We start from the raw sequence: 27,810 nt of genomic DNA, 5'->3' as shown, positions 1-27,810 counted from the left end.
AGATTTGGGGGTTTTATTGGCAAAAGGTTTCTTTTAGGGAAAAATGGAGACTCGGGAGAGGGGGACTGATCATTGCCGGTCCATGTTCAACATTTCAAATACAGCTTTTAAAAACCAGCTGAAAACCACATTATATCCAATACCCAAGAATTCCAGCTACCTCCTGAGATGCCTGAAGCCTTTACCTTTTCACTGGTGCCCTGCAGCTGTTTGTGCAGTGCCATCACTTCTTGTTTCAGACTCTCCTTCTCCTGCTGTGTCAGCTGCAGGTCGGATTTCAGCCGGGACATTTGGAGGTTGGTGCTCTGCAGAGTTTCACTGAGGCTCTGAACCTGGAAAGAGCAGGAGCACAGCTTGGCTTTTGCTGGATCAAGATTCCCTGTGTGGATCAGGTACCCCAGGTATTTAGGACCTCTGATGGAAGGGGTGAAGTTAAAACGTTGATTTCCCCCTTTGCAAAAGTTAAATTGAGTTTATTGCTCTCCACAAGTCCCTGACAGGAAGGTGGAGCTGAAGGGGGTCAGGCTCTGCTCCCACAGGGACAGGATGAGGAAACAGCCTCAAGGTGTGTCAGAGGAGGTCTAGATTGGGTATTAGGGAAAATTTCCTCATGGAAAGGGTTTTTGAGCATTGGCACAGCTGCCCAGGGCAGTGGTGCCATCCCCACCCCTGAAGGGATTTAAAAGCTGGGTGGATGTGGCACCTGGGGACATGGGGCAGTGGTGGCCTGGGCAGTGCTGCAGGAGTGACTGGACTCAATCTTATAAGGATTTCCTATCCTTAAACCTCTATAATTCCAAATGATTTTCCAACTTTCTGTTCCAAGCTCGCAGCCACCCACTTTGAATAGAGCCACAATGCTGCATTCACCAGAAACATCTTCCAGGCCTGAGCATTCACTGAGATATCCTGGGAAGAAGCTTTCCCTTGAATTGTTTATTCTTCCTGGCAGGAATTCCTCCTGCTCCAGGATTGCTGAGCCAAGCAGGGAACCACTTGATCCCACCCCTGCCTGGGGAAGGATGAGCCTGCACCAGGACAGAGGAGCAACAGCAGAGTCTCTGCAGCACTTCAGGAATCACCAGGCAGAGGGAATTGGCAAAAGTAACTTGGCTACAGAGAGAAAAAATCCCTCCTTGTGTTTAACAAGTTTCCTTTTGCCCTTTAAGAACATCACTTGGAAAGCCCCTCAAGCAGCCATTCTCAGCTGCATGGCACCAGGAGGGGCCTTTCATGAGAAAAAAGCACTGCAGGAGAGGATAAAAAACCATAAATCAGTGTTTCATACCTTGTCCTGGGAGAGGCTGAGCTGTGCTTTCAGTGCCTGACTCTGCTGCTCCCAGGATTTCTGCTCCTGCTTCAAGCTGCCAATTGCACTCTCCAGGCAGCTGACCTGAGCTACCTGCAATGAGATTACACAGGAATCCTCACTCAGGAATTTGGTTTTGACTCCATTTCACTTCAAGGGTTACCCTAGAGGGAGTTAAATAAAAGGAAGGAAGGAAAATGCAGAAAAAGCAAAAAGCCCCTCAGCTCCCTGAATTCCCACACAATGGGATTATTATTTACAGTGTGCAGAGTGCTCTGCTCCAGTTCAGAGCTACAGTAGGTTAGAGATGCAATAAAAGTCCAGGAACACTGTCCTCCTTGTCCTGCTGCAGGATTTATATCCAGGCCTCTCTTCCTTGCCATGTTTGGAATTTTCTACATAATCAAATTACAGTAAAGCTGTGCTCTAAAATTGAAGCTTTCCTCTCTAAGACCAGCTAGGAAAAAAAAAAAAAATCCAGGCACTGGCAACAAAGCCTTTATCTGGCTTGAGGGTGAGGGAAAAAACATCCAGAGAAGTTTTACAGACAGAGGAATTTTAACAGCACACGGTGATGAGGATTTTCCTTTCTTACCTTATCAATGCATCTGTTCAGCTCCTCACCCAGGGCTTCTTTCTCTTTCTGCAGCTTTTCATTTTTAGTGATCAAACTTGCAACTTCATTTTGAAGGTCAGCAAGATCAGGACATCTGGGCAGCTGTGGGAAACAAACCCCTCAGAGTTTCATTTTTGTGCTGTCACAGAATTTGGCAGGAAAAGCAGGGGATGCCCAAATGGTTTGGGTTGGAAGGGACCTTTAAAGGTCATAAGCAGGGACATCTTCCACCATCCCAGGTTGCTCCAAGGTGTCCTTGGACACTTCCAGGGATCCAGGAGCCTGTGCCAGGCCCTCCCCACCCTCACAGGGAAGGATTTTTCCATAATATCCCATATAAATCACCAAACACAGAGGGAAAACCACTGCACTGCTGACTTCCAATCCTTTTCCCAAGTGCCCCAGTGCTTTATCACTGCCTTTCCTCATTCCATCTCCTGTAATTAAACTCCAGCCACAATCCACTCCTTCCTCAATAGGCCTCAGCTGCTTTTGCTTTTTAAGACCATTATCTACCCTGAGCACTGAGTGTTTTACACCGGGCAGAAAATGACTTTGTGGAGCCCTAATCAGGGAACTGCCTCATTTGAAGCCTTCATTATCTGTGTTTATTAGCATACATTTACAGCCAATTGAACTGTGCTTGTACAGGAGATAACTGAGCTCTCCAGGAAATTATCCTCAGACCTTGTGAGACTCCCAGATCTCCAGATGGGTTTAGCAACAGGAATTCTCCTTGACAGGACATGCTGGAAGAGCTCATTCCTTAGATGGAGCTAAAATGGGTTATATCTCCAGTTAAAGAGGGAAATGTTCTCCTGTGGATCCCATTTGCCCTGCCTATCCCTTAATTAGAGCTTTCAATCTTTATCTTGACCAAAGCTTCTCTTTGTAGCTCCACTACTCCCAAAAATCTTTTTTTTTGGCAAAATCTAAGTGAACCCAACCTTATTTGAAGAATTATGTGTTGCACCTGGAAACTCTTTCAAGAGGAGATACATTCCCTTTCTTTTATGACCTTTCTTTAAAGAAATCAACTATTTCCACCTCTTAATTTTCATCCATTAAGGCATAGTGCAAATTAATCTGATGGAACTCAAAATCCCAGAAGGGTTTGGGTTGGAAGGGACCTTTAAAGGCCATCAAGTTCCAATCTCTCTGGAATAAACAGAGACACCTTCCACTATCCCAGGCTGCTCCAAGGTGTCCTTGGACACTTTCCAGGGATGCAAGGACAGCCACAGCTCCTCTGGGCAAGAGGGTGCCGTACCTGTTTTGTCTTCTCCAGCTCCTGCTTGAGGATGTGGTTCTCCTGCTCCAGTAGATGAGCTTGAACCTTCATTTTTGACAAATCCATCTCCAAAGATGACACCATATTTGATGACTGCAAAAAAATGAAAGATTTCAATTTAGGAGACTCACAGAGCAAAGTTTAAGCAGAGGATGCTGCAGGCACTGGACAGAGCTGAGATGGCACTGGATGAACAACATGAAAAATGCAAGGAAATATTTGGCATCACTGAGCTGTTTTCAAGGCAAAGCTGCACATTTTTCCCTCCTGCCTTTTGGCTGCTGCTGTGTTTAAGGCAGCACTTAGCAAAGCTCAGCTTTGAAATCCCATCTCAGGACAGGGATGCCAACTCCAAAGCCCCTGCGGTCCAACTGTCCTTCCAAATGCTGTACCTCGATTTTGGAGTTCTCCAGCTCCTCCTTCAGCAGCAGCCTCTCCTTTTCCCATTCTTCCAGGGTGCACTTCCCCTCTTCCCTTTCCTTCTGCTTGAGCACCCTTGCCAGCTGTTGATTGAGATCCTGCACATCTGCTTGGTTTTTGGAGTTCCTCTGGCTGAGCTCTGTGTTTTCAGAGTCCAGCTGTTGGTTCCTGGTCTTCAGATCAGCCACCTGAACAGGGACAGCAGTGACTTTACACCAGGGATGAGATTTTGGGTATTTCCTTTCTGTGAAGGTGATTAAAGATCTGACAAGTCTCACTCTGACAGTGACTCCAAACAAATAATTTGTCATAATTGGCCTTAATTAGAGACCAGTCACATCAGTCACCCAACCCTTTGCCATGCTGGTGTGGATTTTGAGGTTTATCCTGATAGATTATTCTGAGCAAATATTTTCCTAAGCAATGCCAAGATGGCATGGATATTAAAGGTAATTAATCCTTTTATTTTACCTATCATAACAAGCCATCCCTAAAATAAAAGTAGCAGCCCCATGGATACAACTGGCAGCATTCCTAGACCAAGCCAGCTGGGAAATGAGTAGAGGTTGAATCACAATCTCTATTTCCCATGGGCTACTGCAGAGAATTGCACAAAAACTACAAAACAAAAGGTTTAAACTTTGTATTTCTACAAAATAAACTTTCCAAGTTGACTGTGGAAAGTGCTCTCAAGCCTGTAAGCTGGACAATTACAGCTTTTTTTCTTATGAGCAGGTCAAGCAAGCCTCAAATCAATCCCAAAGAGGCAACAGAACATTTATCAAAATTAAATTTTAACGTTTAAATTTACAAAATGCTCATTTTTGCTGTCTTTGTGACTATCCAAGGAAGAGCTCTGATGCAGTGATGATTTCTACAGAGAAGATTCTGGGCTCAGGCCACACACCTGCTTTTTCAGGTTGTCCACCATCTTCTGCACAGCCACTTTCTCCTTTCTCACAGCCTCTATCTTCTGCCTATGGAAAAATGAAAGCTCGTTAACACTAAAATCAATTATCAACATCCACAACTGCAAGATTGCACAGGAGGACATCACCTCAAGTTGTGCCAGGGGAGGTTTGGATTGGGTATTAGCAAAGATTTCTTCACTGCCCAGGGCAGGGGTGGAGTCCCCATCCCTGGAGGGATTAAAATCCATGTGGATGTGGCACTTGGGGACACGGGTCAGTGGTGGCCTTGGCAGTGCTGAGGGAATGGTTGGACTTGATGATCTTGGAGGTCTTTTCCAACCTTAATGATTCCAAAAATGAGTTGTGTTTATTAAACACCACCAGAAATTGTAATTGTGGATATTTATTTATTTATTGCTCAGCATCCCTGCTCTGCATCAGCTCGGCAAGTGCTCAACCTCTCAAGGTGCCCCAAGTGGGTCTTCCCTAGAGGGGAAGAACAATCCCAGGATCAGGGATGGTCCTGCACTTGCCAAAGACCCAACCACTGGAATAATCTGTCAGAGGAGCCTCTCCCTGCCTTTGCTGAAGCACAAATGATTGCATCAGGTCAGCTCCTAAATCCTCTGTGTGTGTTACTGGGTCACCTCAATGCCTACAGCTAAACCCCTGCCTGCCTCTGGGGATGGGCAGGACAAGCAGGGGCAGGGAAAAGGATGAGGAATAACCTGACAAGCTGCTGGATTTCCATGAAATAACCCCATTTTGGATTTCTACAGCACCTAACACACAAAGGAGCTTGAAGAGAAGGGACGAACCCATTGTGGCAGAGCAGACAACAGCCTGAAGGCACCACAGGGTGCATTCCCCGTGGAATTCTCACCTCATTTCTTCCCTGGATCCATTGAGCTCCCTCAGTTTCAGGCTGGAAGCGCTGCCTTCCTCATTTAACAAAGTCACCTCGTTTTTCAGGATGGCGTTTTCCTCGCGGAGCTTCTCGGCCTCACACCTGTGGCACAGACAGGAGACAAGTGAGAACAGCTCCTGTGGGACACCTGGAGAGGGAAAAAGTCCCCCGGGTCAGAGCTACCTGTAATGCTTCAAAAACAAAGCTACAACTGCCTTGCTTTATGTATAAATGGTGTATTTATATTTTACATGAATTCAGCAGGAGTGCTCCCCAGTTTGTTCCAAAAAAACTCCAAAATTTTGCAACAAAATATAAAAAAAACCCTGGGCTTTTGGGGCATGTTTTTTAAGCGAGTTAAAATCTAAAGTTTCACACTATATTCTACATATCTTTCAGTCCTTAAGCTAGAAATAACAACTGAGCACCACAACATGCAGATTGCCAGGAGAGCGAGCTGTTTCCCCAACTGGAATTCAGAATTCTGGGAACAGCACGGTTGGAAAGTGTCTTTTCTGTCCTCAGGAGACTGCACAGAAATAACTTAGCCATGGTGGGGCACCTGAAAGAACAATTTCCTGCAGGAAGCTGGTGCTGAACAATAATTAAACCACTTGTAGCCACTTTATCCATTTAAAAAAAGAAATCCTTGCTGGAACACAGCAGTTAAAAACAAGTAGGTAACACCTACGATGAATATAATATAATGAATATATGTTTTATAACTGTATTTACCATATCCCACTCCTGAGGGGTTCCTAACTGGGAAAAAAAGTCCCTATAATTCTCTAATATTAACTTAAATACTGAGAAAAATAGAAGCACTTTTAGCATTTCAAATTACCATAATCCTACAGCATTCACCGGAACACTGAGGCAAAACAGGAGCAATTTTAGCCTCATGAGCAACATTCAGCTCTAGAAGGGAACAAACTGAGTCAAGTGAATATTAGTAAAAGCTACAAAGCTCTCTGGAGGTGTTACCATGGATTTTGGACACGGGGATACAATGGGTTTGTGCTGGAGGACGAGCTACACACGGTGACGGTGACATCCACACACAGGACAGCTGGCAGGTGCTCCAGGCACAGAGAGGAGTAAGTCACACACAGTTATTGATTCCAGTGGTCCTTATTATCCACGACTAGAGGAGTTAGAGGAGTCCATGGCAGTGTTTGCTACTCAGAGTTAAACCAGAGTTAATCTAGGGTGGTTAGAGGAGCAGCCAGGGCAGCGCGGGGTTAGTGGCTAACGCCGCGTTACGTTACCTCAGCAGGTCAACCTTCTGCTGCAGCTCAGTGCACGTGCTCTGCAAGCCCTGGGTCACTGCCCTCCTCTCCTCTGGGGGACCCACAGCTTCCTCCTTCCCCTGGGGGTTGGGATCCCTCATTCCTGCTTTTCCCACTTGTGTCACGGTGCTGTCGCTTTGGGGGTTCTTGTCCTGCTGGTCCATCAGTGTGGTGGGATGTTCTTCCAGCTTCCCATCTCTTGTGCCACTGGGCATACCTGAGTCTCCTTGAGCACCTTGTTCTTGGACATCCTCCAATTCTTTAATAGCCTCCAATTCTTTACCTGGCACAAGGTATTTGGTGTTTTCATCTCCAAACTTGACACTTTCCACCTCATTTTCTTTTTGTTCACAACAAAGCCCCCTCAGCCTACGCAGGTTCTCTTCCAGCACTCCATTTCTTTCAATTAACTGCATCACTTCGGCCTTCAGATCCTCATTTTCTATCTGAATTTCTTCTTGCAGTGACAGAAGTTCAGCCTGTGCAATGGATCTGTCTTCCAGCTCTTCCATCCTTTTCCAAAGCTGAGCTATTACGCTCTTCAGGTCACCATTTGCTGCCCCAGGAGTGTGATCCAGCTGGAGAGAGTCCTCACTCAGTTCTTCAGCCCTCTCCAGCTCCACCTGCACCTTCAAAGCATCAGAAACAAGCCCTTTATTTTTGGGAGCTATTCTGTGATTTAGCAGATGAACCTTCTGCTGTTTGACATCGTTGTGGAGCACTTCTGGCCTGGGAACTTTCTCCAGAGCTCTCTTTTTTGGCAGCAGAGGCGCCCAAGAAAGGTTCTTGTCACCATCCTGGTTGCCATCAGCATCCAGAGCTGCTTGATCCCCCTGGATCCAACACCCCTGTGCCTCAGGGTGGCCACCAGCTCTGGCTTTCACACATCCCTCCTCCAAATCCCAATCCATCTCCGACATTTCTTCCAGGTCTGTACCATCAGCCTCCAGAGGTGGAAGGACACTGAAATCTGCCCCCACGGCCACATCTTGACAATCACTGGGCAACCCTTCAGAGCTGGGCTCCATTTCCTCTGGTTCTGAGCCAGACTGGGAGCAGCTGGGGCTGGGAGGATGCAGCTCCTGCTCTGCTGCTCGCAGCCGGTGCTGCAGCCGCAGGATCTGGGCAGCCATCCTGACGTTCTCCTTCACTGCCTGCTCGTGCACCTTCTGCAGGTTCTGGAGAACATCCCCATCATCTCCCAGAGGAGCTGCACCAGGAAAAGCAGCGATCTGGCTCTTGGCTTTTGCATACTCACTCTCCAGGGCCCTGTAATGGCTCTGCAGGGCAGAGAAACTCCGTGTCTCCCACTGCAATTTCTGTATCTTCCCTCGGAGGTCTGAGACCTCCAAACCCATCTCAGCCTTTTCTGTCTCTGCTCTCTCACAAATGTCTCTGTTTAAACTCTCCAGAGCAAGAAGTTTGGAGTTGAGCTCTTCTTTCTCTCTCTTATACTCACTGTCCAGTCTCTCCAGCTTTTCCCTAACCAGTTTCCCATTTTGCTCCACTGTGGATATTTGTTCATCTTTCTCCTTCAGCTCTTTTTCGTGGTCATTTTGGAGTCGGTTTATTTTCTCCATCATCTTTTCCTCTTGCTCCTGGGCAGCATTCCTCAGCTCTCTCAGCTCCTTCTCCAGCTGCTCCCTCTCACACACCAGCTTGTTCACTTCCTCCTTGAAATGTTTCTCCAGGAGATCCTTCTCCTGGCTCAGGGCAGAACAAAAAGCCTTCTCACTTGCCAAGCTCTCCTTCAGCTGCTCGTGGGCTTCAGCAGCCTCCTGAGCAATCTCATCCCTTTCAAACTCCCACTGGGATTTCTCCTCTCTCTGCTGCTCAGCCAATTCCTGCAGCTCTCTCTGGTAACGTCCTTCCAGGCTCTGCAGGGTTTCTTCATATTTACTCACAAGGGTTTGTGTGTCCACAGAAAACTGAGTTTGTGCATGAGATGCTCTTCTGTTATAGTCACTTGCCATTTTTTTCCTAGACATGGTTAACATAAGATATTACTAAACTACCTCAGAGATTAAACTGGCTTTTTAGGCTGAATAAAACAAGTTGGAAATTCACTTTTTTTTTTGAAATCCACTGACTATTGGATGGGTGTTTCTGGGAGCTGCAAGTTAAATTTGAGGCAATTTGGTGAAACTTCAAAAAGAAAAACTGCCTTGGAAAAGTGCAACAACTCATGAAATGTCTTCAGAAAGGGTTTCATGTGCAATATGTGCTCAGATTTTGGGGGGGCAGATGCTCTCACACCCCTCACCCAAGGGTGGCTTCAGTTTCTTTTGACACTCCATGTTGGCTAAAAAAGCACTTCCCTGCCACCCCTTTCCTTCTTCAGCAAAGAACTCTGAAAACCCAGAGCTGATTGAGTTTTAAAGGGATTTGTGGAGCACAGGGATCCTGAGCAGAGCTCGAGTTAATCACTCCTGGTTATGCTTTAACACAACTGCTGCCTCTGGGCGAGCTAAAAACGAACCTAAAGATCTGCTTGAGAAAGGTCAGAGAACAAAAAACCCCTGGAGAGCAGCCCAGAGGTGTGGAACAGAGCAGGACACCTGGAACTGCCCAGCAGGGAGGTGTTTCTGCCCTGGGCTCACCAGGCTCCAGCACTGTCCCCACCAGGGGTGACACTCACCTTTCCTCCTCCAGCTCCTGCTGGTGCTTCCTCAGCAGCTCCTCCTGGAGCTCCTCCTTCTCCAGGGCGTGCAGCTCTGCCAGCCTCTTCAGCTGCTCCTGGAAGCCCTGCTCCAGCTGCCCCTTCTCCTCCTGCAGGCTCTGCACCACCGCTCTCATCTTCTCTTCCACCCAGGCGCTCTGCTGCACCAGCTCCTCCCGTTCCTGCCTGAACTTCTCATTCACCTGCTCCACTCTGGCCCTGACTTCATCTTCATGCTCCTGCCTCAGCAGCTCCTGCAGATTGGCTTTCTCCTCATCAAAATGCAGCTGTAATTTGTTTTTCTCCTCGCTGTGTTTGCAGCTGAGCTTCTCCTGCTGCTCTCTGAGCGCTGCTGCCTCTCCCTGCAGCTCTGCTATTTGATTTTTGAGGCCAGTGATCTCCTGTTCCATGGCATTCATCTCCTCAGCAAACTTCTGCCTCAGATCCTCTTGCTCCTTTTCCCAGTGGGCTTTTGTCTCATCCAGCTGCTTTTCATAATGGCTCACCTGCAGGAGGGAAAATGGGATGGGTTTGTTCATTTTCCACAGGATATTCTACAGGGATGTTTTCATCAATATTTCCATCTAGTTTTGTGTATTCACTCTACTGAGTATTTTGATTTACACTTCAGCATCTCATATTAATTTCCCCGGAAAGAATGCATCAGTGCTCAGCTTTATTTCTTCCTGGGATCATAGAATCCCAAATTGGCTTGGGTGGGAAGGGACCTTCAAGACCATCTCATTCCAACACTTACTGTGTCTTCAAGCTCCTGCTTGAGGTGATGCAGATCCCTGTGGTGCTGCTCCTTCATCTGCTCAATGGCCATTTCTGCCTCTATGCTCATATTTAATGGGTTGCAGTCTTCTGAACCGAGTCCTTTGGAAAAAGTAATCAAGTAATAATTTATATAACTATAATAACATTAATCATACAATACATAAATAGATATAATTCTCAACAGAAGTACTTCCTCAATTCAAATTTGTTTGGCAGCTCTCAAACTCCCATCACAAACAGAGCCAGGGAACTGCAAACTTCAATTTCAGCTTTAAATTTGGTTCAGCAGTCACAGTCCAAATTAACATTAAACACCAAATTAGAGGTGGGGATCAATTCTCCCTGGGAAGGTTTTCACAGAATGACCTCTAAGATGTTATAACCACCTGCAGCCCAGATCTCAGTCCTGCAGGAGGGATGTTTTACCTTGGTCAGGCTCAATCCCACTGGTGCCATGGCTCTTCATGTCGATGTCAAACTCCTCTGACAAGGAATTCCTCAGGGCAGGCCTGAGCACTTTGCCCTGGGCACGGAACTCCTGCAGCTCTGAGTGCAGCTCATCAATCTGGTCCTGCAGCTCCTGACAGGGAGGAAAACAAAAAAACAGCTGAGTGAAATGGAGCTAAGGCTGCTGAGCATCCACCCAGTCCCACCACAGCACATTTGGGTGGGAATTACAGCAGAGTAAGAGTTGTCAATAAACACAGGCAAAAAAGGGAGAATGGCTTCCCACTGCCAGAGGGCAGGGCTGGATGGGAGATTGGGAAGGAATTCCTGACTCTGAGGGTGGGGAGGGGCTGGAATAGAATTCCCAGAGCAGCTGTGGCTGCCCCTGGATCCCTGGAGGTGTCCAAGGCCAGTCTGGACAGGGATTGAAGCAACCTGGGACAGTGGAAGGTGTCCCTGCCATGGCAGGGGTGGAACAAGATGGTTTTTAAGGTCCCTTCCAACCCAAACCATTCTGGGATTCTCTGATGATTCTACAATCCCAAACTCTCAAAGGTGAAGGTGTAACAGGAGCTCCAGGAGCTTTCCCTTTATTCCTTCTTCCTGTGACCTTTCATTGAAAAGCAGCTTTAGTAACACTTCCAAACAGTTGGGAAATGCCTCCTCAAACACCATCTACTTGAAAAAAATCAAACCAGAAGCAAAAGATCAAATTAGAGAGATCCCCTCATTACTGAATTTACCATCTGGTCCTTCCTCCTGCCTGCCAGAGGAACATCCCGAGGGTTTGTGCCAAGGGCTGTGCACTCCACTCCAGGAACAGCAGCTATTGAGGAAAACAACTCCCTGAATGTGCAAACACACAACCCTGCAGCTCTGAAAGGCCCAGGAAGTGAACCTTGAGTACTGACTTCTGTCTGCCATCCTCAAAAAGAGAAAAATCAGCTGCATATTGAGAAGAACCGATTCAACTCCTATTTCTAGGCAATTTTTGCTTTTAAACTGCAGCTTCCTAGGAGAGCTGCTGTGCTGCTTTCCAATCCAACAGCAAAGGCAGCCCTTATTGAGTGGAAATAATCCTGCAGAACAGATCACAGAACCCCAGAATGGTTTGGGTTGGGTTTGGGTAAAGCTCATCCTATCCCACCCCTGCCATGGCAGAGACACCTTCCACTGTCCCAGGCTGCTCCAAGCTCCATCCAACCCAGCCCTGGACACTTCCAGGGATCCAAGGGCAGCCACAGCTGCTCTGGGCAACAGATGAGCTGGTTCCTCTGTAGAAATCAAAAAGTAAGATGTGTAAATAGAAAACCTGCAGGCTCACCTTAAAGTCTTTCAAGTACACAAGATGGAAGAGAAAGCAAACTTTCTGTTCTCAGGTTTATTTAAAAAAAAACATTTCTGGACTGAAAACCAGCAAAATGTGGATGTGTTTTACTTCTCCTCTAAGTTCCTGGAACTCTGAGTTCACAGGGCTCCATGGTCCCTGGGGGCACCTCACCCCCTTAGCTCAGCCAGGGGAAGAGATTTCCAACCTGCCTCGTGCTGCTGCTTGCAGTGAGGATGTGGCACTTGGGGACATGCTTAGTGCAGGCCTTGGCTGTGCTGGGGGAATGCCTGGACTACACCTGAGAGGGATTTTCCAGCCTAAACGGTTCTGTGATGTTCCTGGTGGACACAGGAGCCAGGTCTCAGCTGCACTTACCCTGCACTGCTGCTCGTACTCGCTCCTCATCTGGGCCAGCCTCTCCTCCTGCAGGAAAAACTCTGCACTGGTGGGATCCAGGTCACCAAACTGCAACACAGGAGAGGAATATCCAGTGATCCACCCACCCAACCCTGCAGCCCTGCTCAGGACAGCGTGGAGCCATCCCAAGCAGTCCTGCAGCCTGCACTCTCCCCTCTCTCCACTCTGGATTTTTATTTTAAATAAAGAAACTCTGCTTTCCTCCGAGCAGGGAATGAGTAACTTCTGCAAAAAACCTGTCTGCCATCTAGCACAGCTCTCATGCTCATTCTGATTCCAGATCACAGCTTTCTACCTTAGCATATGCACATCTCAGTGTGGTAAACAATCCCAAGCTTCAAAGAAGGCTGGAAATCCCAATATATGAACCTGAGGCTATGGCTGCACAAACTTAAACATCTCTGGAGAAGCTGATATTCTGAAAGTTTAATGTAATACAGCCATGAACAGGTGATCACCTCGATTTTCACCTAATTCCAGCAGTGATGCCATGGAAAACCCTCACTCCTCCTGGAAAGGACCTGCAAGTTGGGCCCATCCAAAATTCTGTGCTGGGGAAAAAAAATAAAAATCCCTGCAGATCTGCAAGATGATTGCTTCATTCTAAGGCTCCCTGCTTTAATTAGAATAAAATTACAGCTAAGGTGGAATATCTGTATTTTCCTTAGCTGAAGGCAGCCCCTGTCACCAAGGCAGGCTGTGCCTGGATAATCTGCATAGAGACCCCAAGGCCTCTGGCTATCAGCTGAACTGGCAGCTGGAATGCAGCAACTTAAAAATGATTTAATTCTGAAACCCCACTGGGAAAAGGGGGATTTACCTTCTCAGCCAGGACATTTTCCAAGTTCCTCTGCAGTTTGCTTGCCAGACTTTCACACTCAGCCAGTTTTTCTCCTGTTTCCAAGAGCTCGTTTTCCAGGCGGCTGTTTTCCTGGAGCAAACAAAAAACCCCACAACAGATCAGCACTTGGAGGAGGAAAAACCAGCATAATAAGGGTAACTCCCAATCCAGCATGACACTATTCCAAGCTTCAGGTGATGACAGGAATTATGAATTATTATTATTATCCACACACAACCCACTCCTGCCACAGCCAAGTGTGAACAGTGGACTTTTGATAAATTATCAAAAGGCTTAACAGCAAGTTTGCTTTGCATGGTTTGCTTATTTTTAAAAGAGGATTTTAAACTTGATCAGGATGTTTTATCTCCTGGCTTGACAGCTCATCTGAGAGCTGTACACACACACACTCTGCACGTGATGGCAGCAGAGATTTGAGATCTCTGGAGGTCAGGAATCCATGGAACAACCCATTGACGTGCCCCAAACACCAATTCTCATGGATATGCCTCAACCTTGCTGCTTCAATAACTTTTGGCCAGCTAAACATAGCCCACAACTCATCCTTTCAGGAGTCACTCCCCCTGCCAGAGCATTCCTGATTTTGGGGGAAATCCTGGCTGTGCTCAGCCCCTGTTACCTTCAGGGCCAGGCCCAGGCGGTCCCGGGTGTAATTCTCATCCGTTTTCAGCTTTTCAATCTCCTGCTCCAGCTCCAGCCTCTGTTTGTTGGCCTGCTGCAGGATCTGCTCCCGCTCCCTGCGCAGCTCGTTCTTCAGAGCAGAGATTCTCTCCTTGTACTCCTCATCCAGCTTCCTGCCAGGGGGACAGGAGCCCGTTACAGCAAGTGTGGAAACCCAGGGAATATTTCTCTGTCTGCTCTGGGGTGCCCTGACCCCCAGGGAGCACTGACTCTGACCCTCATCCATGGAGAAAGTTTCCTACTCTTCAAGACAGACTGGAATCCATAGAAGTGTGAAATAGATTACAGAGAGTAGTGTAGGTGTATCACTTGTGAAAAATTGAGGTTTTGGGGTTTTTAGTGTGTTGTGGATGGAAGCAAGATGGAAGGCACAGGGTGTCATCCTGGGTTTCTTCTTCATGCTGCTTCTTCCTCCTTCTTCATGGGTTTGGGTGGCATTTTGTAATTGGGCAGAAAAGTCCTCACTGGGGGCTCTGTGGGATCAGTTATTGGGTTAAAAGGGAAAATAATCCAGGTGTCAGCTCTTAATTGGATGGTTTAGTCTTAAAAAACCTTGTACCAAGAGATTGTTGGCCATTTTGTGCCTTCTAATGAAAAGCTGCTGAACTCACAGCAGTGACACTGTTTTACTGATAAGAAATAATAAACACCTGAGTCTGAACATGAACTACTGTCTCAAGTGCCTTCAATGCAGACCCAGAGAAACCAACAACTGGTACCCCCAGAAGGAAGAAGGTGACAAATACTGCTGGGGGTGAAGCTGGGTGGTCACCAAGCCCCTGGCCGGGAGGATGGAGGGATGGATGGAGGGATGGATGGAGGGATGGATGGAGGGATGGATGGAGGGATGGATGGAGGGGGATGGATGGAGGGATGCTGCAGCTGCCCCACCTGAGGTTGTACTCGTTGCGGCGCTCGATGGCGGCGTGGTGATCGTCCACCTCCGAGGCCATCAGGGATTTCAGCTTCTCTGCCTTCTCCAGGTCCGAGCGCAGCTTCTCCTTCTCCCTGGCCACCTGGTCAAACCTCTCCCTGGGCAGAGCAGAGCAGAGCCAGCCTGTATTAGGCCTGTCCTCACTGCTTCCCCCCAAAAAGGGGATTTGAAACATCAGAGAAAAAGCTTGGAGAGATCTCCAAGGGTCTCATCGACTGAATTTAGTCACTGGATTTGAACCTGTACCCAAAGAGCTCTGGACATGTCTTGGTGTCCCCACAGATCCTGAGACCTCAACACTTGAGACCCTCAGCCGTGGTCCAGCCCCCAAATTCAAATCCTGAAATGGTTTGGGTTGGAAGGGACCTTCAAGACCCTCTCACATTCCAGCCTCTGCCATGGACAGGGACACCTCCCACTGTCCCAGGCTGCTCCAGCCTGGCCTTGGGTACTTCCAGGGATCCAGGGGCAGTCACAGCTGCTCTGGGCACCTGTGCCAGGGCCTCACCACCCTCCCAATCAGGAATTCTTCCCCAATATCCCATCTAACCCTGCTCTCTGGCCATTCCCTGTGTCCTGTCCCCTCCATTCCTTGTCCCCAGTCCCTCTCCAGCTCTCCTGGAGCCCTTTTAGGCCCTGGAAGTGGCTCTGAGCCCTCCCTGGAGCCTTCTTTTTCAACAGAGAAACCTTCACAGTGAGTCCAGCACAAAGTCAAACTGTGCTGAGTTTCCAAGGAAAAACATTGGAATTTACAGTGGTACAGATTTTGTACCTCACCTCCACATCTACCACATGGCAGAACCTCTGCAATGCCCCAGATCAGTTTGGATCAAAGGTACTGATAAACTCCACCAGCCTCTGCCCTGAGCTGTGCATTCCTTGGCCATCAATGACCACTGCGGACAGCAGTGACCACTCCCAGGCTGGGAACAGCCTGCTGCTTCCATTTTGCATTTTTAACCACATTTTCCTGCAACCCTTGGAGGTTTCAGTGGTTTTCCCAGGCAAAACAAGACAGCTGGAAGTTTCTGAGCACTCCAACAGAGAACTGAGCCTTCCAGTGCCACCCCAGAGCCCCTGGGAGCACCAGCACCCCTCAGCTGCTCCCTCAGCTCCTGCTGGGCCAGCAGAGCAGGGAGCAGCACCTCAGCCACCCCTGGGACTCACATCAAATGCCTGATCTCTGTTTTGAAGCTGGCCAGGGCTGCCTGGTGCACCCCATTCTTGGTGACCAGGAGCTCGTTCTCCAGCGCCAGCGTCAGCTCCGTCAGGTTCACCTTCCCATCCAAGCTGAAGTCCAGAGCCTGTGGAAACAACAAATCCTCTGGGTGGAATGAGCTTCCTGCAGGAGCCTGGAGACATTTCTGCAGGGATTGACAGGACAGAATCAGCAGGCTCACAAGAAATCTTTGCTGATTAATCTGTCACAAACGCCCCGAGGGCAACAAACCAGACATCTCTGCCACCTCCCTCCAACAGAGCTGCTGCCAGCTGTGGAGATGGGAAATGGCCTGCTGCAAAGTAACAGGAAATTAAGCCCAGGCCTGATGAATTGCACTAATTCCCTGCAGGATCTAACGAGCCTGGACTCTGCTGCTGTGAGGGGGTGGCTGGGGATGCTCGTGGCAAACAAAAGCAGCTCTTGTAACACAGAGGCAACACAGAGGCAGCCCTGCAGGGGGGTTTGATGGTGAGGATCCCACCTCTCAGAAAGCAAGTTATCATCAGCAGCTGCTTGGGATTTTGTAAAATGCCAGAATGGTTTGGTTGGAAAGGACATTAAAGGTCATCCAGACACCTGCCATGGGCAGGGACACCTTCCACCATCCCAGGTGGTTCCAAGCCTTGGAAGTGTTCAAAATCCATGTGGATGTGAGACCTGGGGATGGGCTTTAGTGTTGAATAAGGGTTGAGCTGACAGCTGGACTTGTCCAAGCTAAACCCTGCAGGAGCACAAAGCAAAGCACTTGTGGTGGGGCTGGAACACTGCAGACACTGCAGAAACCACCCCAGTGACACCAGCACAAAGCAATTTTCCCAGTGGAAAGCAACAAAGTGAAGGTGGACACCCAAACCTGCTGAAGGTGGTCCCAACCTTCTCAACCAGTGCAAGGTGATGAGGGGGTTTTAAATCCTGAGCCATGGCAGGGGTTATTCCAGCCTGGCTGTTCTCTACTCACAAGGATATTTAAAAGCCAGGAGAATCACACTCATCACTGTTGGAATCCAGTGATGGCCACATGAAATGATCTTCTGCCACCCACAGCTTCTAATGAGATGGACAGGGATGGATTTATTCAGGTATCTGATTTCATCCCCATCACCTTTCTACTCTCTCTAATGGAACACTGAGGACTGGGCAGGGTTTCAAGTGCTGTCCTCCACCTCAGCACAAGCAATAATTCAGGTCACCCCAGTGCTCAGAGGTTTGCAGGTGCAGCTATTCAGGGAGGAAAAGGAATTAAATTGCTTCCTAACAAATGTAGGTGACCTCTTCAAGCTATGCTGGAAATCACAGGGTATTTTTATCATTAAAAAAGATAAAATGGGATGCACCATAAAGGAAATGACTGGAAATTTCCCAGAACTCTTGTTACTAGCACTGGGAATTTTTATAGGATCATAGAATGGTTTGGGTTGGAACAGATCTTAAAAATCATCCAGTTCCACCCCCTGCCATGTGCAGGGACACCTTCCACCAGTCCAGGCTGCTCCAAGCCCTGTCCAACTTGGCCTTGAACACCTCCAGGGATGGAACAACCACAGCTTCTCCGTGGGAAGTTTTAAAAGGGGAAAAACCAGAAACTTCGGAAAGGAAAGAAATAACTCAGCATCCAACACAGGGATAAAAAAATACACATAGAACCAGGGGTGAGATGCAGCTGGGGGTTACCTTCAGGATCTCCTGGCTGTTCTCTATGCCCTCCTGGTGCCAGCAGTCCAGGACCCCCTCCACACAGCCATAGCCCATGCCATCATCCAGGCTGGAGAAGAGGGAGAAGCCGATGGTGCTGGGCATGGCCGAGGGGGTGGTCGTGCGTCGGCCGCTCTCGTCGAAGGACTGCAGAGAGGATGAGGATGAGACAGGGCAAAGGCAGTGCCCACAGGGCTTTACCAATGGAATTTCCCTAGCACTGCTCCAGAGATTAAGGATTAAGCTCTGGTTTTCCTCACTGCCAAGCAAAACCCGGCGGGAGCGTCGCTGCTGACCTCAAGCAGGCACTCGGGATTTAAAATAAATCCCAGGAGGAGCAGTGTTCCAGAGCTGGCCTCATTGCTCCAGAAGGGTTTGCCACTGTTCATTTTTGGTTTGGAATGTCACTCTCCCTAAAACAGCAGCAGGGAGCACTTGCGGAGTGGTTTGGGTAGAGCCCTCAGCCTCCAGGCAAAGACAGGGAGCAGATTTCAAACTCTGTCTCAGAAAAAAAGCAAAAGTTGGAGTGGAGATGTGGGAGCTGCATGTCCCCAGCCTATCCCAGGCAGTGCTTCCCCCTGCACACAGTTCATCCTGGATGCCCCATCCTGGAGGTGCTCCAGGCCAGGCTGGAGGGACTTTGGAGCACCCTGGGACAGTGGAAGGTGCCCTGCCCATGGCAGGGGGTTGGAACAAGCTTTAAGGTCCCTTCCAACACCAACCACCCTGGAACTCTACAAGGCTCTACCACTGCACTCCACAGATTGCCAGAGCCCTCTCCAAGCCACAAAACTTCAAAGGGGAGCCATGTCCCCTTTGCCATAAGGGTGTTCAGGGTTTTATCTCCCCCAAAAGAGTTTTTTCTGAGCAAGAAGTTGAAATCTGCTTTTGGAGCAGGGCAGGCAGCAGCTCACTGCCACCACCTCCTGCCTCACAGCTGCCCCTGCAGGGACAAACACTGAGGAAGAGGAGGAGACAGGCTTGGTGGGAATTGTTCAGGAATTCTCCTGCTCATTTTACCCCAGGATTCTCCTCTCACTTTCTCACCTGCATGGAGAGGTGGCGTTTCAGCTGCCGGTACGGAGTGGATGCTGAAGGGGTGAGAGATTTCCCATTTCTAAACAGGCCATAAAAGAAATCCTCTATGCTCATGGTCCCATCTTGCTCCAGGTTATGGAGCACCTCCTCAAGCACCTGCAAGGAGACAGAAATCATGTAAAAGGCCAAAAAAATCTGGCACAGGGCAAACATTCTATTCCCAAGGCTCCAAAAAGAGCGAAGCAAGAATTACCTGCTACATCAGCCTGCCACATTTCCATATTCTCCATGTGGAAAATTGCAGGCACTCATACACCATGAAAAAAAGCTCCTGGTCATCTTGGAGCTGCTGTTTAATGAGGCAGCAGGGAAAAAAAAAACCTCATTTCATTCTGCTCCTGAGCCAGTGTGACCTCAGGAATTCAGCTCGAGGTATTGAGATGCCAAACCCTGAGCAGCTGGAAGTGACCAGGCAAAAAAAAAAACCCTAAGACACTGCAAGGTTATCATAAATCTGTTTTATGCTTCAGGGCATGCTGCTTTCTCAAAAGCAGGACTGGAGATGTTCAGATTAGTCCCTCACTATTTCTTTGTCTAGAGTTTATCTTTTCCATTTTCTGCCTTAATACCTTGAAAATATTTCATTGTGGATGCTGCAAAGGAATACCTGCTCAGGAACACGTTTTGTGGAGGAAATGAATACAAACCATGTTATCTTAAGATGCAAAAAACCTGACTTTTTTAATAAAACTAAATCCTCAGTTGACAAGAGCCTTTTTTTTTGTTAAAGATTTCATTTTCTCATGGGCTCTTGCTGCAGGACAGAAACACCCACAGGCCTTCCCAAAGTCAAAAGCAACCACCTATGAATATTTAACCTATATTTGCTGTCTAGCTAGAAAATTCCTAGGATTAAAGAGACATGTTTGGAATCCAAGCCATGCTTTTAAATTCCAGATCCCCCTGTGACTGCGTGAGGAGCACGCACGCCACGGCTCAGCCTGGCAGCTGCCTTCTCCTGATGGTTTGGGACCAAAAACCTCACTGAGAACCAGCAGCTGGAGCTGCAAACCCCTTCCCAAGCAGCCAGCTGTGCTTGTGGTGAATCCCAGGAGGGATTTTGGGGCTCACAGCAAAGGCCAGGCAGGGCAGGGCTGGGATGGGTCGCTCACCTCGCCGGCCGCCGCCTGCAGCCCGTGCTGCTCACAGATGGACACCAGCTTCTTCCTGTTCAGGTGGCCATCCCTGGTGATGCCCAGGTGCTCACAGACCTCCTGAAGCTTCTCCTCGATCCACTCTGGGCTTGGGGAGGCCCCAGGGGAGGCGTTCAGGTCGTCTGGGTTCCAGAAGCGCAGCTGCCCTGGAATGGGGGAGATTGCTCCGGTGTCTGCAGTGAGGAGCAGAACATCTGGGGGTTCTGCACCCCACAGGAGATCTGCTGCTGCAGTGGGCACAGCTCCTTCCCGGCTCTGCAGATCACTTGTCTGGGTTCAGAGCCCGCTCTGGGGTTAAGGATGGGGATGGTGGTCCCAGCAGTACCAGACTCTGCTCAGCACTTCACTCACTTGTGCCACCAGGGGAAGGAGCCTCCACAGAGCCATGGAATTGCTGGGGTTGGAAAAACCTCTAAGGCCATGGAGTCCAACTGTTCCCCAGCACAGCCAAGGCCACCACTGCCCCTTGTCCCCCAAGTGCCACATCCACACGGCTTTTCATCCCTCCCAGTGCCTGGCCAGGTGCAGGCTGAGCAGCAGCTGGGGCTGTGGCCAGGAGGATCTTTGGGAATGTGGATGAGTCTGATGGCCAGTGTGGCCAGGGAAGGGCAGCAGAGCTTCCTCAGCTGCTGGCATGGATGGGAAAGGCACCTCCCCTGGGCTGTTATGGGATCAAGGGAGCTGCCAGGCCACCTCCTGGGGCTGGAAAAGCAGCTTTAGGAGAAAAAAGTTGGGTTTCTTTGGATGGGAAGGGGTTAGAGAGCAGCTGGAATGTGGAAGAGGTGCTGATGTAATTAAAAGGAAGTAGATGCATCCCCCTGTGCCTCCAACAGCTCCATGTCCCTCCTGCCACCCTCCTGATGAAGATGGTAGAACACTTTTTTGATGAAGATGGTAGAACAGTGGCACAGGTTGCCCAGAGAAATTTCCCATCCCTGGAAGTGCCCAAGGCCAGGCTGGACAGGACTTGGAGCATCCTGGGATGGTGGAAGGTGTCCCTGCCATGGCAGGGGTGGCACTGGACGAGCTTTAAGCTCCCTCCCAAACCACTCCAGGAATTTATAATTCTGTGACAATTAGGGAGCTTTTAATGACTGGTCCCTGCTGACATCTAGTGCCCACCAGGCTCCACTACAGCCAGAGCCCCCCGGGGCAGGATGGGGAGCAGGACAGGGCTCAGGGGGACCAGGAACACCCACAGCAGGATGAAGAGGGCAGGGGGGTACAGCACAAGATGTGCCCTGCCTCAGCTTTCATGCCCAGCTTGGGGGATGCCCCAGCTGCACCTTCCTGAGCTCTGCAGCAGCCAGGCTGGGTGCTCCACACACCCAGAGCCCCCCTGATCCCTGTTCAAAGCTGAAATGAGAACAGGCAGACCCAGGTGCTGCTCTCTGCTCTTACCCTCGGCCTCGTACTCCTCGCTGCCTCGCGTCTTCCAGTGCTGGGGAGAAAACAAAAGGCTCCTGAGTTATTGATTGCAAGGCATCCCCTGAATGAAAGAGACTCTGGGATCAGCCTCCAAGGAGCTGCAGGGCTCCAGCAGGGCTGCCAGGCTTTCATCTCCCTGCAGCCTGGGCTGGGGATGCAGGGCTCTTTGATCCTGCCCTGTTCTGGCACGTGCAGCTCTGTGCTGGGAGAGCCCAGAGGTGCCCAAAGCCCCACAAATGACTTGTGGGGACAGCAGAGGGGACAGAGCAGAGCCTGGCAGGGTGCTGGAAGCAAGGGAGAGGTTTGCCCTCTGAGCAAACCATGCTGCTTTTCTTTGAGGATTGATGGCTGAGGGGATGGGGATGCAGGGAAGATCACAGAGCTGGGTTAGCCTTTCCTTCCAGCACTTCATTCTGTGCACACTCAGCCAAGCCAAATCCAAACCTCCTGCACTGAGTGCAGCTCTCTATCAGGAGAGAGCTGTGCTGCCAACAAGCCTTACACTGAGCTTAACAGAAAAAAAACCACTCTCTGGTGGTCTTAAACCATCCAGCTCCCTCTGGCATCATCCCATCAGCCCAGGCAGCACCAGGAGCAAAAGCACAGCATTTAAGGTGATTTCCTCATGTCTCATCCCTGGCACCCTTGTAGCAGCCCAGGGTGTTTGCTCCCACACCATTAACTCTGCTCTGGCAGTGGCAGATGTTGCTCCTGCAGTGGGACAAGTGGATCCTTCTGCCTGCACGTGACTGATGGATTTGGAGTCAAAGTCACCCAGGACATAAAGAGGCTCTAAATCACCACAGAAAAGTTCAATAGCTCTCATTCAGATTACAGCTAAAAGCCATTAATCTACAACGTTGCCATGGAAACTGAATTAAGGCACTGGACTTTTTTTAGCTCTGCTGCTGTTCCTGTTTCAGCTGCAGGACCAGGCAAGGGCCCTTCCCTGCCACAGCATCACAACGTCCCACGAGGGACAAAAAGCAGGAGCTGAGGCAACAGGTGCCATTAAATCCCATCCCTGGAAGTTCTTTACCTAAAGAATGGCAGAACCCTGGCACAGATTGCACAGAGGAGCTGTGGCTGCCCCTGGAAATGTCCAAGGCCAGGTTGGACGGGGCTTGGAACAGCCTGGGATAGAGGAGGGTGTCCCTGCCACGGCAGGGGGTGGCACTGGATGGGCTTTGGGTTCCTTCCAACCCAAACCATTCTGGGATTCTATGAAATTGCCATCTGAAAATGCAGAAAACTTTGTGCAGAGAGAGGGTCAGCTTGGGTGCCAGAGAAATCACCCTGCAGCCACCCATCCTCCTCCTTGGGGACAGCTGGGACACTGAGGGGAAGCTGGCAGTGATGCTCAGGAGGCAGATCCTCTGTGTGCCAGTCCTGCATAAGCAACATGCACACTTTTATATAAAATCAGATTAACTGAGCACCAGAGCCCCTCACTTCAAGCACTTTCAGCAAAACCACACCAGCTGCTGCTGTCCCATCCCTGCAGGTGTCCAAGGCCAGGCTGGACAGGGCTTGGAGCAGCCTGGGGTGGTGGAAGGTGTCCCTGCCATGGCAGGGGCTGGGATGGGATGAGCTTTAAGCTCCCCTTCCAACCCAACCCAAACCACTCTGGGATTCTACAAAACCACAACAACTCCATCACCACCAACAACCCCAAGAGGCTGAACAAAGCCAGGGGGCTTTGGGCTGGGGTGCTCGCGTGACCTCCCCTCCCTCCCTCCTGTCCCTTTGTGTGCTCGGGGTCAGCCACCACCGGGAGGGGACAAAGAGGGGCCCGCGTGGGTGGGACATGCCCATGTCAGGCTCTCTTTGTCCCCCAGCCCCGGCAGGGCTACAGCTGGCCCCGGGTCAGAGCAGGGGGTGCCAGCAATGCCTGATCCCCGGGGAGGCGCGTGCGGCGAGCAGATGGCTCCGAGTGCATCTGCAGCCGGGGCCGTGGGCTCTGCCCACAATGAGGCAGCAGCAGCCACCTCTCTGTCCCCCCTGCCATCTGCTCCAGCCAGCCAGACCTTTGTTCTCCCCCGCAATATATTGCTAATTAAAACGAGGATCAGCAGCACATGCCACGAGGTGAGCCCTGGCCCCGGTGCTGGTGGGGTTTGCTCTTCCCACATCCACACTGCAGCTCCCTGGGCTGAGCAGAGACCCCAAAAAAAGCTCTCAAATCCCCACACCTCACCTTACCAGGTGCCCTCAGCTCCAAAGCACCAGTCAGGCACTTTTTCTGGGAGCAGGGACTATCCTGAACTGTTAATCACAAATCCTGGCTTCCCAGTGCTGATGGAGTTTGTTGATCCCAGATCCACACTGCAGCTCCCTGGGCTGAGCAGCTCAAGCAGAGACCCCCAAAAAAAGATCTTAAATCCCCACACCTTGATTTGCCAGGTGCCTTCAGCTCCAAAGCATCAGTCAGGCACTTTTTCTGGGACTGGGCACTATCCTGAACTGTTAATCACAAATCCTGGCTTCCCAGGGCTGATGGAGTTTGTTCTTCCCAGTGCTGATGGAGTTTGTTCTTCCCAGTGCTGATGGATTTTGCTCTTCCCAGATCTACACTGCAGCTCCCTGGGCTGAGCAGAGATCCCCAAACAAGCTCTCAAATCCCCACACCTCACCTTACCAGGTGCTTTCAGCTCCAAAGCACCAGTCAGGCACTTTTTGTGGGAGCAGGCACTATCCTGAGCTGTTATTCACAAATCCTGGTTTTCCAGGACGGTCCCACTCTGGGAATCTCACATCGAGGACCCAAAAGCAGGAGTTTCAACCCTCACAATGAGCCAGGCCATGCTGGGAACAATTCAGAAACACACAGAGCATGGGAGCAAGTGGCACTGAAGGGGCTGAACTGGGATGTGCCAGCAGATTCTAAAACCTCAAAGCTTGGAGCAGCCTGCACTGGTGGAAACTGTCCCTGCCCAGGGTAAAAGGTTGGAATGAGATGGGCTTTAGAGTCCTTTCCAACCCAAATCACTCTGGAATTCCATGAACCTGCAAGTAGGAAGGACTCTCCCAGAGCAAAGCAGCAGCTGGGGAAGGGGAGGGATGGATGCTCCCCTGGGAGGATTGGAAGTCAGCACAGCCACCATCCATGGGGACAAGCTCCTGCAGGTCACAGGGACCCTCAGGAACCCACCACAGCAGGGTTAATGCCAAATCCAGACCCAGCTGCTCATTACCTGATCCAGCAGCACCTGAAAAGCCCCGGGGATGGAGGTGGAGCCTCCCTGGGCAGCTGCTCCCAGAGCAGCTTTCCAGCCTTTCCCTCGTGTTCACCAGGGAGGGAGGGAGGGAAGGAAACCTCCCAGACACAGCCTGAGCCCTTTTAATTGGCATTGCCTGGGAGCAAGCAGCAATTAAGCCATCCTGCCCCAGTTCTCAGGCTGGGGGCTGTGTTTGCACACACAGCACAGAGAACTGGGCAAGGGCTGCTCCCTGGCCGGATCCCAGGGAATCAGGAGCCTCCAACGCCCCTCTGGGACCCCCCAGCACGTCCCAGCAAGTCATTCCCATGCACACCAAGAGGATCTGCTTTGGAGATGCTGATAAAGCAGCAGTTTCACAAGTTTGACTGGATTTCTGCTCCACTTGCAGAGGAATTAACCATCCCACCAGCCCAAAAGGTGCAACAAGCATTCCCAGCAGGACACTGCTCCAGCCCCCAGCCACGGTGTGGTTACACCAGTGGGGTTAATTAACTGACCTTGTTAATGGACTGCCCTTTACACCTCTGTGACAGCTAAAACCAAGGGGTGAGCTTGGAGCAGCCCCTTCCAGCAAGGACATCCCTTCCCTGGGGAGTGTGGGTGGATTAACATCGATTCCAAGGCCAGGGCAGCCCATGTGGCCAACACCAGACATGGATGAGCATCCCTGTGGTGCTGAGCAAAGGTCACCAGCAGCAGAGAAAAGCCTTTCTTTGAGGTGCTGGTTTGGGGTTTTTTTATCATTTTTAAGCTCAGCTGCATAGGAATAGCTCTGAAACCATGGGAATTGGAAATTCCTTCCTTGCTTTCTCACACAGGGCTGGGTGTCCCCCTACAACTGAGCTGCAGAGGCTCCAAGTGAGGCCACGAGACAGAGGAGGGAGAAAGCAGCAGTGGAAAAACTCCCACCACACGCTCCTGAATCAACAATGCTTGGCACAGCGGGGCAGGCTGGAAGCAGCCCAGCTCCAGGGCAGTGCTCTAACACACAGCACCAATCCCAGCCACTCGGCTCCTCTGGCTCTCCTGTCTGGGGAAGCAAGAGGAGATTCACTGGCACAAAGAGAGCCACAGATCTGGAGCACAAAACCAGGAATGGGGATTTTTTTGGAGCAATTAGACGCCGCTGTCCCCAAGCAGCTGCTGGCTGCCCACCACCCCTTCTCCCCATCCCTTCTGCTGGAGCCATGGTGAGGTTTTGGCAGCTGCACTGATGGATGTGGACGTGCTCAGGCTGCTCCCAGCCCCACACCTCGTTAGCCACGGGGGCAGCAGCTCAGCCCTTGGTTAATTGCTGGCCCACACTCCAGCCAGGAGCACTGGCCCAGCTCCTTCCCCACTTCCCACAGCCCAGGGAGCAAGGGAGCCATGCCTGGCATGGCTCATCCCCAGGGACAGCAAGGAGAGTGGCCAGGGAAGGCACTGGGACATCCCAACCCCCTCTGGATGAGGGCAGCAGCGATGCCCAGAGGTGACAATGCCACCCCAACACCCATCCCAGGAGAGCAGCCAATGCCTTCACTGGGAAAGCTCCAAGCACATCCCAACCCCTCAGGATGTGAGGAGCAGCCATGTCCAGAGGTGACAAGGCCACCCCAACACCCATCCTAGGGACAGGGAAGGAGAGTGGCCACTAAAGGCACTGGGACATCCCAACCCCCTTTAGATGAGGGCAGTAGCAATGCCCAGAGGTGACAAGACCACCCCAAAACCCATCCCAGGAGAGCAGCCAATGCCTTCACTGGGAAGGCCCCAAGCACATCCCAACCCCTCTGGATGTGAGGAGCAGCCATGCCCGGGGTGACAAGGCCACCCCAACACCAATCCTGGTGCCAGTAAAGGCACTGGGACATCCCAACCCCCTTTGATGAGGGCAGCAGCCACATCCACAGGTGACAAGGCCACCCCCAACACCAATCCTAGTAGAGAGGCCAATGCCTTCACTGGGAAGGCTCCAAGCACATCCCAACCCCTCAGGATGTGAGGAGCAGCCATGTCCAGAGGTGACAAGGCCACCCCAACACCAATCCCAGGAGAGAAGCCAATGCCTTCACTGGGAAGGCCCCAAGCACATCCCAACCCCTCTGGATGTGAGGAGCAGCCATGTCCAGAGGTGACAAGGCCACCCCAACACCAATCCTGGTGCCAGTAAAGGCACTGGGACATCCCAACCCCCTTTGATGAGGGCAGCAGCCACATCCACAGGTGACAAGGCCACCCCCAACACCAATCCTAGTAGAGAGGCCAATGCCTTCACTGGGAAGGCTCCAAGCACATCCCAACCCCTCAGGATGTGAGGGGCAGCCATGTCCAGAGGTGACAAGGCCACCCCAACACCAATCCCAGGAGAGAAGCCAATGCCTTCACTGGGAAGGCCCCAAGCACATCCCAACCCCTCTGGATGAGGGCAGCAGCGATGCCCAGAGGTGACAAGGCCAGCCCAGCACCCACCCCTCCCTGCTGACCTCCTGGCTGGCAGCAATGTGGGCAGGGTGCGGCTCCTCGCTCAGCGGCTCGATGACTGTCACCTCGGCAAAGTCCTCCGGGGACTCCGGGAACTCCGGCAGGGAGCGGCGCCCGTAGCGTTTGCCACCCTTGATGTACTTGGGCTGTGCTTCTGGGGAGCAATCTGGGGAATCCAAGCACAGAACACAGCAGGAATGTCATTTCTGAGCTCTCTCAGGGCTGGTGGGCTCCTCCAGCAGGATTTTGAGCACTCAGTTGCTGCCACCATTCCAGGTGGGCAATGGCACCAATGGTGGCTCCATGCTTGGATCATCACCCCCTCTGTGACGGTGCTCACAGGGGTCTGAGGATGAGGGAACAGACGAGGATCTGACTCCATGTCTCAGAAGGCTGATTTATTATTTTATTATATATATTATATTAAAACTATACTAAAAGAATAGAAGAAATTATTTCATCAGAAGGCTAGCTAAGAATAGCAAAAAAAAGAATGATAACAAAGGCTTGTGTCTCAGACAGAGAGTCCGAGCCAGCTGACTGTGATTGGCCATTAATTAGAAACAACCACATGAGACCAATCACAGATGCACCGGTTGCATTCCACAGCAGCAGATAATCAATGTTTACATTTTGTTCCTGAGGCCTCTCAGCTTCTCAGGAGGAAAAATCCTAAGGA

The 27,810-nt window shown here is 50.6% G+C and overlaps 1 protein-coding gene across 7 annotated transcripts in view; it reads right to left on the bottom strand.

Annotated features, from left to right (window-relative positions):
• NIN (ninein) overlaps nucleotides 1–27,810 on the bottom strand; it is a 65,610-nt gene that overhangs the window by 17,960 nt on the left and 19,840 nt on the right. For 6 of the 7 annotated variants that reach the window (XM_030948821.1, XM_030948824.1, XM_030948825.1 and 3 more), the window contains exons 4-24: nucleotides 27,134–27,297; nucleotides 21,421–21,460; nucleotides 19,978–20,165; nucleotides 18,815–18,961; nucleotides 17,747–17,914; nucleotides 16,021–16,157; nucleotides 14,811–14,951; nucleotides 13,858–14,032; nucleotides 13,197–13,307; nucleotides 12,335–12,424; nucleotides 10,609–10,762; nucleotides 10,160–10,281; nucleotides 9,382–9,908; nucleotides 6,723–8,723; nucleotides 5,431–5,556; nucleotides 4,544–4,613; nucleotides 3,609–3,824; nucleotides 3,196–3,309; nucleotides 1,905–2,027; nucleotides 1,289–1,402; nucleotides 186–332 (exon numbers count right to left, since the gene is read on the bottom strand). In XM_030948821.1, the coding sequence (XP_030804681.1) occupies nucleotides 186–332; nucleotides 1,289–1,402; nucleotides 1,905–2,027; nucleotides 3,196–3,309; nucleotides 3,609–3,824; nucleotides 4,544–4,613; nucleotides 5,431–5,556; nucleotides 6,723–8,723; nucleotides 9,382–9,908; nucleotides 10,160–10,281; nucleotides 10,609–10,762; nucleotides 12,335–12,424; nucleotides 13,197–13,307; nucleotides 13,858–14,032; nucleotides 14,811–14,951; nucleotides 16,021–16,157; nucleotides 17,747–17,914; nucleotides 18,815–18,961; nucleotides 19,978–20,165; nucleotides 21,421–21,460; nucleotides 27,134–27,297 (5,075 nt within the window). The remainder of the gene's footprint in view (nucleotides 1–185; nucleotides 333–1,288; nucleotides 1,403–1,904; nucleotides 2,028–3,195; nucleotides 3,310–3,608; nucleotides 3,825–4,543; nucleotides 4,614–5,430; nucleotides 5,557–6,722; nucleotides 8,724–9,381; nucleotides 9,909–10,159; nucleotides 10,282–10,608; nucleotides 10,763–12,334; nucleotides 12,425–13,196; nucleotides 13,308–13,857; nucleotides 14,033–14,810; nucleotides 14,952–16,020; nucleotides 16,158–17,746; nucleotides 17,915–18,814; nucleotides 18,962–19,977; nucleotides 20,166–21,420; nucleotides 21,461–27,133; nucleotides 27,298–27,810) is intronic. The other variant, XM_030948828.1, reaches the window with a different exon arrangement.

The sequence above is a fragment of the Camarhynchus parvulus genome, chromosome 5 (genome assembly GCF_901933205.1).
Source record: "Camarhynchus parvulus chromosome 5, STF_HiC, whole genome shotgun sequence".
NCBI classification, from domain to species: domain Eukaryota; kingdom Metazoa; phylum Chordata; class Aves; order Passeriformes; family Thraupidae; genus Camarhynchus; species Camarhynchus parvulus.
This window is presented reverse-complemented; position numbering and strand designations above follow the sequence as displayed.